Below are 11,566 nucleotides of genomic sequence, written 5' to 3'. Positions count from 1 at the left end.
TATAACTTACTTTTCTTCATGTAAATCCAACAACAAAATCTGGCTGCACTGAATGGCAAGATTAATATCCCAAAAAAATTCTGAGAAGTGTTATAAATTCAGTATTGAAAAACCCCACCATTTCATGAATTCCCATGCACCATATTTACCCGAGCACCCTTCTCTGACGATGAATAATCCTAGGATACCTGAATACCCACTCACTTCCTGTAAGGGTTAACATATATCGAAAAACCCCTGCATTCATGAATTCCTGTACACCACATTTACCCGAGTACTCTACTGCTGTAGTCCTATGGCCATAGCACCTCTTCATCATGATCATAACCACTGATAAAATGACCCAAGCTGTAAATTGGCAGAAGCAAAACACCCAATATTGATGGGTTACAATCCCTTGAACAGAGACACACATTTTATAAATCAAGTCCTCTTCATTGATGGAAATAATCACAGAAGTCCCTTCCAACGGGCTCTCTAACCTGGCCACCAGGTAGTTCTCAGCATTAAAATCTGTTTTAAAGAACGGTTATGATGATGATAATGTATATATGTGCCTACACTTGGTAATTAGCGTCTTCACAGTGACACCTAGGCCTGTAGAAGGCTGGCGAGTCGTTTCTGTACTGTCTAGAAGGAGCAAAAGTAGGCCTACAGTGGCAGAAACACGAGGAACAACTTGGGAGTGAACAGAAAAAATATGCAGTGGACTATGCTATGATAAGAGATGGTGATGGAAGCTGGAAGCTGTTTAAGTAATTGTAAAAAGTGGAAAGATTACTGTAGTTACTTTGATGGACTGGAGTACAAAAGGGGTCCAGGGGAAAACAGATTAATTGGTCGTGTAGTGGCTGCTGACGCAGTACAGAAGGCTGCTCCACGTGCAAGGAAAGGCAAATATATCATCAATTCTCTTGATTAATTTGCTCAAATGCAAGTTGTGAACACAGGTCGGGGAAAGCCTAAGGAAACATGGCACCTCCCTCCAACTAAGTACACACAACAGTTCAAACTAGGACCCCAATGCAATAGACACAAACTTGCTGAATTCATTCAAATAAATAAAAAAAAGTTAACTTTACAGTAGTGATCTACATCAGCACATACACTCACACTTCATCCAAAGAATGCCCAAAAAAAGATTAACTATATATATTACAATCTAAACAGTTTAACCATAACAATGTGTCAACATTCTTAACTCCCACATGGCTGGTCCAAAGGGTTTGTTCTAAATGCAGTATAAATCAAAATTATTTAATAAATTCCAATTCCTTACAAATTTAGTGATTGAACAAACTCAAAATGTTGAAGGTTCTGAAAAACTCTTTAAGGAAACTTCCCAGAGCTCATCAATTTTGTCACTAGTTGAAGACTTGACCACATGAAACATTTCAAGTGTTAGTAACCTACATTCTGGGACTGGTCCTCACCGGCTATTTATCCAGTTTCCTTGGGTCAAACATCTGCGACCAATCGGAGTTGGGATCAACTTACTTTCAAGGGACATTTTTTCAAGTGCACGTCAACTTTACCAGGCATAAAGATTAACATACGACAGACAGAACCTTAGTAACTGCGCTGGTAGCTTCTCCATCAGCTCAATTGTGTGGACTTCTTACCCATGCACACCAATACCTATGCACCTTAGAGCTGAAACAACAAATCTCTGGGGAAATTAACATCAAAGACAGGTTTGCAACAAAACACTAAGGACATTCACTGAGGGACGAGTGTCCTAAAATACAAAGAAACTTTGGAACGAGAAATTTTTAAAAAGCGAAACAGTAACTGGAGAAGCTCGACTACATCACATAAATCAATCCTAAAAACTGATTAAGGAAGGGTAAATCTCTCACCTGGAATCAATATGCTTTCTTTTACAAATTTTTTTGTTGATTCTCTAATGTTCAAATGGTTTGTATATTTATAGGAACACATCCTAAAATATCAAAACTGACCTCTGCCTCTCCAACAGCAACCAACAGTCGACTCCTTTAATACATTTTCTCCAAGACTTCCTAACTAAACAGAAGCAACTCACTGATATGTCATCAGTATTAAATTCACTGAAGAAAGTAGCCCCTACAACCATTTACTTGTAAGAATCAACATAAATATATTGAAACTGTCCTGACCTACAGATAAGGGTTGAAAAGATAAATACAAGACATATTTCTTTTTAGAAAACCACCAAAATCTGTTGTAAAATTAAGCTAGACGCTGAAAAGTAAAACTGCCGTGTTGTGGTGCTTGAACCCATAATCATTGCTTATAATGCCACTTACTACAAGGGCCTCTGTGAAACTGTGCCATTCCCTTCTTCGCAGTGCCTTCACTTCCACGAATCTCTCATCTTCCAGACGTAAATGCGTAAGTTAAAATACCAAAACATACGAGTAAGGTTTTCCTACCTTTATAGAAATTAGTTTTAGAGACTATCAAATTATTTCTGAGCTTCCACAGGCTCACCCACAAGAAATGTTCTGACATAACTGAAAAATGAACCAAGATAAGTAGGAACACCATAAAGAATGCCACAATGACCTCAAAGAGAGCCATTTTTAGTTTTTCAAGAACTGTACAAACTTCAAGTACTCAACTCCGCAGGAGAGAAACGTGCAACAGTGTACGGTACTCAACACTATCAGCAACGCCGCGGTGTGGTTAATGAACAAAGTTTAATATAAAAATGAAAATTTATTCAACAAAAGATATACAGGAATTAATTCAACAAAAAAAAAAGAATTTTTTTCACTTGAGGAATCTACATCAGTAAATATTACAAGGAAATCTTTTGGTGGCAATAAATATGAAAAGAGCAAACTGCAATTCACTGTGAAAAATCAAAAGACGGCGTATGAATGAAGGACCCTTTTTCTCATTCTAATATTTGCTGATGCTTTTTAGCAGGACACTTCAGGATGCGTCCCGAGTAGTTACACAAAAATAATATTAAGAGAAATGACGACTTCAGAGGGCCCGTACAGTTTTAACTAACGACTACATAGTTCATTCTTATTTTATAAAACAGTCCTCTTATCTGACACTAACACTTGAAACTACTGTAGTTTGCTGATTACAAAGTACTGCATCCCAGCGTGTCACAGACATCCTGTACAATTTACAATTTATACACGAATGACTTAACCCCCAAAAAGATGCTAACTTGTGATTTTCCCACCTTGACAAACCGCGAGACATAGACTGGAGCTAGGCGCTACACCTGTCCTTAAAATACAATATACATATATGTACATGTATGTGTTTACCAGGTTAAAAATAAAGTTAAAAGACATCATTGACGCTAATAAATAATGTTCAAAAATTTGAACTATGGCATACTGGGATGACATATATAGCACTAGGAAACGAAGACCGTTGCTTCTTCTCTCTCTCTAAAGTCAAAGAGGTTTTGAAACTACCTACAGTATATAGTATGATATAGACTATTCAAATATACAGTGCAAATTAAAAAAAAAAAAATGTTTTGGAATTTTGTAAAGCACTACTATAGGAACCTCCTAAAAGGACGACACATTCCCAGCCTGGGGAACTCGGCTGCATTCCAGAACACGGTGCAGCAACGCTTCACAAAATGGGTCGTTCTACAAAAGAAAGGGGTTTGTCACCGCGGCCGACGGAACGCAACCCGAGTTCCCTTCCGCTGCAAAATGGACATCGATAGAAGGCGCCCTCTTCAACCTGTCATGACAGCCAATCTTAGTTTAATGCTACAATCCCCTTCCCTTCCCAACCACCCTCTACCCAGACATGGTACATAGTGGAATTCAGTTTAAATAAATAAGTATCACCCATTCTACATCTACGGTTGCATAACATACATGTATGTACATCACTTTTAAATAACATTAAATAAACCTAAATACTGTATCAGAGTGAGGTGTATTTACGATGCATAGCCTAAATCTTTGACAGACTTCCTCAGCACTGACACTAACTGAAATCCGATTGTAACTGATGAAAATACCAGTCAAAGTAAAATGAATTTGTAAGGAAAATACCACTGGCGACGGAACCATTGCCACTGTGTTTACAAACAAGATACTATCCAGTTGTGCAATTCCAAAAAAGCAATCCAAAATTAAAGCTCACTGACAACGTTACCTTCTGGGGACATGGAAAGCAAATCACTCGGGCACATCTCACGACGGACACCACGTTAACATACGTTCGTAAAATGAGATTCACAAGAGCAAACATTTCGACAAAAAAACATCATTCGGATGAAAGGAAATAATTTAAAGGTAAAACAATTCCTTGAACAATAAGTTTGTCGTATGGCTGACAAAAAATGAAACTGCCACAAAAACTTCTACTCACTCTGCAAAAAAAAAAAAAATTCACAAACTGTAATGTTCTGGTTGTAAACTATCAATCTCACTACCGAGTATATCACTGCAGTACATTTCTTTACGACTGTATACATCCAATGACAGTTTAGCAAAATCTTACACAAAAACACAAACAATAAGAAGCCAAAAGGTACTAGTATAATCTTTTCAGCCCTTTATTATTTTAAACAAATAAGAGCACTCAGTATAAAGGATACACTTGCCAACTCCACTCAATATGCGACTGGCTATGAAACATTCACCCCACCAAACGTACAAGAAATACCATTCACCTAAAGAGAAATTTTGCTACAAGGTGAAAAAATACCATCTTTCAAGTCCCTTGGAAGAGAAGATGAGATACAGTATATTGTATATAAAAAAAGGGGGTAGGGACGTCATGGGCTACTCAACCCCACGGGAGGTTACTGGCTACATAGTCTTGTTTGGCACACTGTACACAGCAGAAAATGTTCTTTGAAATCTCTCTGTACCCCAGGAGCACTTCTTTAGCTTATCATCTGGTACCCATGACCTCTTCTTAATTTGTGGTACACTATATAGCCTGGATTCGTCCTGCTCAGACCTTGACCTCATATTTATTTAAAAATAAATCCTTCGTGCAATTCCAGCACATCTAGAAAGAAAAACTCTATAGCTTCATTAAGCTGTTGTATAAATATAATTATAACGATAGGGAGACTCAAGGATACAGTGGCCATGCTGGTTTCGGTCCAGCCTACTCTGACAACAGATTTAGAGGTACGAGGTCCAGCCTACTCTGACAACAGATTTAGAGGTACGAGGTCCAGCCTACTCTGACAACAGATTTAGAGGTGCGAGGTCCAGCCTACTCTGACAACAGATTTAGAGGTACGAGGTCCAGCCTACTCTGACAACAGATTTAGAGGTTAGAAATCAATGGGACTTACCTCTCTGCCCTAGACATACTTTACAATAAAGTTTGAGCCTCATAATTTCAATGCTATTCTTCTTTCTTCTTTTAACGTGCTTTTATTCCCATTTTTGTATGGGGTAAGCACGATGCCTTATGGAAAGTCAAATAACTAGGTTTACAGATTTCTTTACAATATAACTTGAACTTTAGACAGACACAAATGCTTTGGAAATTAAACAATACATGAATGAAGTGCACAGTTGATCCCAGTGTAATGTAAATCAAAAAGAAAATGAAGAATTTAAGTGTCAGAAACTACTTGACAAAAAGTGAGTGCTTCAACTGGGCCAAAATAAAGGAGCACAAAGATTTAGACTATCTGATAAGTGTCCAAACTCAAGTCTCGAAGGAAAATATTTCTTCTTGAAAAAAAACTGGGCAAGTACAAGGAAATTAACCACAACCAGGAAATCACCTACGTTTCAATCTTTGTAGGACCATGAGAACTTCATGAATTGATAAACACAAAGACCACGACAACTTCATGAATTGATAAACAATAATAAAAGTATTTGAACTAAATTAAGAACCAAAATTCTCAGCATATACAGAGAGAGAGAGAGAGAGAGAGAGAGAGAGAGAGAGAGAGAGAGAGAGAGAGAGAGAGAGAAATTGAATTGAATACAGGACTTAGGCCAAAGGCCAAGCACAAAGAGAGAGAGAGAGAGAGAGAGAGAGAGAGAGAGAGAGAGAGAGAGAGAGAGAGAGAGAGAGAGAGAGAGAGAGAGAGAGAGCTTGATGGCAGGTTTCTGTGGATGAGGATCACCTAGCCATGGTCCTTCATTTGAAGGTACTATAAATTTTGATAGTTTCTCTCTCTCTACCTCAACTGTAACCTACAACAACCAACAAACAACTAGGTACATAATTCACTGCTTAGGTCAAAAGAGGCATACTGGATTTTGGGGAATGTGCCCATACTCCTCAGTTCAACTTGAATCCAACGCAGGTTTCGTCGTTCGAGCCGAGACCTTACCATGATGGCGTGAGATGGAGAAAAATTGCCTAACTCATGAAAAATCATACGCATGATTCAATTTTTTTTAGGGCAGGTGATCCAGCAACCATTTCTAGTGTACTGCTGAGAGACCACTCAGAAAATGTTTCAAAGACATCAGGTTATACGATTGTGGAAATTGCAAGCTGTCAACACCTTTACTATTGCTGCATACAAACTTAGCTATAAAGATCAATACAATAAACTATATGTATCAAGTATGTGGGAAACAGTGGCTGCAAGTACCCTTCTCGAAAAAAAACTGAGGCTGCAAGTACCATTCTCGAAAGAAAAACAGAGGTTACAAGTACCCTTCTCGAAAGAAAAACTGAGGCTACAAGTACCCTTCTTGAAAGAAAAACTGAGGCTACAAGTACCCTTCTCGAAAGAAAAACTGAGGCTACAAGTACCCCTCTCGAAAGAAAAACTGAGGCTACAAGTACCCCTCTCGAAAGAAAAACTGAGGCTACAAGTACCCCTCTCGAAAGAATAACTGAGGCTACAAGTACCCCTCTCGAAAGAAAAACTGAGGCTACAAGTACCCCTCTCGAAAGAAAAACTGAGGCTACAAGTACCCCTCTCGAAAGAAAAACTGAGGCTACAAGTACCATTCTCGAAAGAAAAACTGAGGCTACAAGTACCATTCTCGAAAGAAAAACTGTCTCGAAGAGATCAATCTATCACAACTGTTATGAAACCTAGCTTACTACTGATAAATAATTTTATCGTTCAATTGCTCCTGCCCTGTTCCAATTCTTGAAAGTGTATGGAGGTCTAATAAGATCGCTGCTGGCCATCCAAACCGCCTACCTCTTCACAAATAATGGTTAGAATTCTACTGGCTACTTATCATGTGGGCTTCACCTCTTTCTCCGTTATAACCAGAACAATCTGGATTAATCGAAAGATATTTGATCACAACCTGGTGTTCTCAGGATAAAGGAGTCTAGTCTTGCTGTACAAATAAGTATATACGTATGAATTGTTCTTGTTAAACATCACAAATACCAAGTGCGGAAACAGTAAAGATGAAAACTAAATTAATACGAATTTAAAATAAAATAAAAAAATTGGCACACACATAGACTGACAAGCTGAAAATACAATTAAACCTGGAGTTCCCAAGCATGTAAAAAATTTGCCAAAGGCCATTTCATAGAGGTTTGTCAGCCACCTTTAATGTGCCATTTCAGATCAACGGCCAAGTATCGTCACTGGCAATAACACACTACATTAAAAACTCATCCTACAAATCTAACAGGTACAATTTAAAAGACTGACGATGTACATGAAACGGAAAAAAGACCTCCGTGGATTAACAAACTGAATTATGATTTTTAAGAAAAGGTTACCAATCTAAGAACTCAAACAAGACTACACGTTACTGAAATGATTTACAAGTCAGTAGTTCATACTGTCAAGGTTCTTAATTCACTCTTGTAAACAGCGCTCGTCTAAAGAAAGTGAAAACGGCAGAATCACGTACAAGACTGCGAGTATGGCCGTCTACGCGCATGAGAATGCTTAGAGGCAAAGTTTGTCCAGTTAGTTTATGGTTAAAATTTTATCTGCTCCATATTCACACAGACCAGAAAGTCAATGAGTTATTTCAATTATGTTCTTATGGGTGCCACAAAAAAGCTACGAATTTATTAATACTGTACATTTCTATCTATTTATTAATGCTCTTTTTTCTTTTTTAATAAGTTTGAAGTCAGTGGCCCCTTTGGTGGGCGTGTTCCACATGAATGGGTTTCATCTACTGAATAATAATAATAATAATAATAATAATAATAATTATAATAATAAATAATAATAATAATAATAATTAAATATTCTTAAAATCTAAAATTTCAGGTTTTTAAATTAAAAAAGTAATCAATTCCCAACAAATGAGATATTAGTAACTCTTCATGCAGGCCATAAAGATTTTCCAATGAGTTGACGCTTTGTCGCAGGCCATTGCAAGGTTCCACTGCAAACTCAGTGCAGAAACATAGACAGGAATTCTTCCCTATCACAAAAACTTACAAAATCACATACAGTGCCTCTCTCATGTAATTTGTGTCGCCGACATTTGCTTTCCATGTTCCTTCCATTTCTACAAGCAAACAAACCCACATGCAACCGAACGAAAAACTATTATGAAATGCAATATCACTGGCGGGCCACTTCCCATTTCAACAAAAACACGAAGTGACGCCTTCATTACTTAACAACGTTACGAAGCAAACCATTATCCTGAACAGACCTCCCACCTCTTCTCATTTTCCTACAAAACGACTTACACAGACATTGTAGTCAAGAAACTGCAGGGTAAATACACTGGAGAAACGCTGGTACTTCCATTCATTACCTGACGTGCTTGCATAAGGAAATGTTACCGTTTATCCTGCGCGGATAAAACAATACAATAACTCAGAACAATAATATACAAAGAATTCTGAGATTGAAAAAAATAAAAATTGTTTGCAAAACAGAGGTTGAAGATATGAAATTTTGAGAGGTGAAATTTTCCTATTTAAAATACTGTATTACATTATTTCCCATACCATCTAAAAAAAAAAAAAAAAAAAAATATCTGTCCCACATTCACCCACCCGACCCCCCCCTCCCCCACCCCCCAAGGAAAAAACTAAACAAGCATTACTACTAAAAATAGCATGGACCTATAGTAAATAGGTTAAGTCACAATTACAAATCTAGGATCATACGGTGCCCGCGGAGGGCGCGGAACAATTAGCATTAGCAATTGTATATGGCTAATTGAAGCTACCACTAACTGTGTACAGATCACTTTTCATACAAAACTAAAGTGACATTCGACTACAACGGCCACAGGGGTCGCACCTGCTCCCACTGGGCATAGGCATAGGATGGCTGGTACGTCTGCTGGCCAAAATGTCTCACGCCCTCGTTGTGCTCGGGCTTTTTGTCGCCCGCGACGACGGGCACCTGCACTTGGCTGCTGTGGCCGTTAACTGTACTTTTTTGAGGCACGACCGGTATCTGTACTGTGGTTTTTTGAGGCACGACCGGTATGGCTTGCTGTTTCAGGTATTCCTCGTAGGCAATGCCCTTTCTCTCACTATGTACAAATCTATGGCTATTGAGGTGGCTTTCCTGCGTGAACCGCTTCCCGCAGTCCGGGCACTCGAATCGTTTCTTCTCACTGTGAACGAACCTGTGGCTGTTGAGGTGGCTCTCCTGCCTAAACCTCTTGCCGCACTCCTCGCAGGCGTAGCTTTTCTCCTGGGTGTGGACAAACTTGTGACTGTTCAAGTGGCTCTCCATGGAGAAGCGCTTCCCGCACTCCTCGCACTCGAACCTCTTCATGTCGGCGTGCACGAACTTGTGCCCGTTGATGTGGTTGACCTGCGCGATCCTGCTCCACTCCTGGTGCTCGAACTTCCTCTCGGCACTGTGGACGTACATGTGACTGTTCAGGTGGATCTCCTGGTTGAACCGTTTCCCGCACTCCTCGCACTCGAACCGCTTCTCCTCCGTGTGCACCACCATGTGGCTGCTCAGGTGGCTCTTCTGGGAGAACCGCTTCCGACACACGCCACACTCGTAACGCTTCTCCTCACTGTGCACGAACCTGTGGCTGTTCAGGTGGGCTATCCGTGTGTACCGCTTGCCACAGACCTCGCACTCAAATTTTTTTTCGCTGTGGACGACCATGTGGCTGCCCAGGTGGCTCTCCATGGTGAAGCGCTTGCCGCAGATGCCGCACTCGAACTTCTTCTCGACGCTGTGCACGTGCACGTGCGCGTTCATGTGGACCTCGGTGAAGAAGCGCTTGCTGCACGTGGGGCACTCGAAGCGCTTCTCCATGGTGTGGATGACGCTGTGGCTGTTGAGGTGGCTCTCCAGGGCGAAGCGCTTGCCGCACGCGGCGCACTCGAAGCGCTTCTCGACGTTGTGCGAGTGCATGTGGCTGTTGAGGTGGCTCCGCTGGGCAAACCGCTTGCCGCACTTCATGCACATGAACTTCTTCTCCTTGATGTGCACGAGCATGTGGCTCCGGAGGTGCTGCTCCATCGTGAACCTCTTGTCGCACAGCTCGCACTCGAACTTCTTGTCCTGGGCGTGGACCAGCTTGTGGCCGTTCAGGTGGCTCTCCATGATGAAGCACTTGTCGCACATCTCGCACTTGAAGTTCTTCTCGGCGCTGTGCACGACCATGTGGCTGTCCAGGTGGCTCTCCATGGTGAAGCGCTTGTTGCACATCTCGCACTCGAAGCGCTTCTCCTTGCGGTGCCAGACGATGTGGTTGTTCAGGTGGCTCTCCTGGGCGAAGCGCCTCCCGCACTCCTCGCACTCGTACGGCTTCTCCGTCGCCTGGATCCACATGCCGATCTGCGCCGCCACGGGCTGGGGCAGCTCGACCGTGGCCTGGGTGACGGGCACCTGCAGCTGGACCACCGGCACCGTCATCTGGACGGGCGACCCCTTCTGGATGAACTGGGCGTGGGCCTGGACTTGGACCTGCGTCTGGGTCTGCGCCTGCACCTGCACGGGCTCGAGTTGGGGCTGGACCTGCTGCTGTTGGGCCTGGGCTGTTCCTTGCTGTACCTGAGGCTGCTGCTGCGGTTGGGGCTGCGTTTGCGTCTGCTGTGTTGCGTCCATGGCGGAGACAGTAGGGGACGAGGCACCTTCGAAGAACCGACGTAACGACTCACTTGATCAGTAACGCTGGCGAACTGCTTGACAAACAAATGAGTTGGAGAGACGGGTTCATTTTGTCGCGATCTCTTGGGGTTCTGGAAATTGAAGAAAACGTTTCAGTAAAGACAACTCGCCAAGTCAACGTAACCCACTAAGATTAAGTAATTTTACACAAATTGTACACTACAATAGAATAATTTGCAAGTTCCTTCAAAATCTTCCTAAAGAATCTTCACTTCTACCATGGCTAAACCTCTATTTCAGACACTGTGAACAGGAAAAATTCATGAGAGGTGCATTGAAAAAACAAGACCCTTAATACTTCTACCAATGCAAAATCGCTAAGAAACCCAATGGAACATACATCGATGATTCATTTCAATATCTAGTATATTTCTATTGTACATAATAAATGTATACGGTCGACCCCTGGTATTTGCGGGGGATGCGTACCACTGCGCCCCACGAACAGCTAAATCCGCAAATACTTACAAACCCCTTGAAAAATGCTTATAACTGCCTATTTTGATAGTTCAAAACACCAAAAAAACCTCTAAAAATCCTTCTACCTGAATATTTTAACAG

At 41.2% G+C, this 11,566-nt stretch overlaps 1 protein-coding gene across 3 annotated transcripts in view; it reads right to left on the bottom strand.

Annotated features, from left to right (window-relative positions):
• Positions 1 to 2,680: 2,680 nt before the first annotated feature.
• LOC136853165 (zinc finger protein 708-like) overlaps positions 2,681 to 11,566 on the bottom strand; it is a 51,801-nt gene continuing 42,915 nt past the window's right edge. For all 3 annotated transcript variants that reach the window (XM_067128498.1, XM_067128499.1, XM_067128497.1), the window contains exon 2: positions 2,681 to 11,076. In XM_067128498.1, coding sequence (XP_066984599.1) covers positions 9,137 to 10,942 — 1,806 coding nt within the window. In that variant the 5' untranslated portion in view covers positions 10,943 to 11,076 and the 3' untranslated portion in view covers positions 2,681 to 9,136. The remainder of the gene's footprint in view (positions 11,077 to 11,566) is intronic.

This window comes from Macrobrachium rosenbergii, chromosome 26, assembly GCF_040412425.1.
Source record: "Macrobrachium rosenbergii isolate ZJJX-2024 chromosome 26, ASM4041242v1, whole genome shotgun sequence".
Taxonomy (NCBI): Eukaryota; Metazoa; Arthropoda; class Malacostraca; order Decapoda; family Palaemonidae; genus Macrobrachium; species Macrobrachium rosenbergii.
This window is presented reverse-complemented; position numbering and strand designations above follow the sequence as displayed.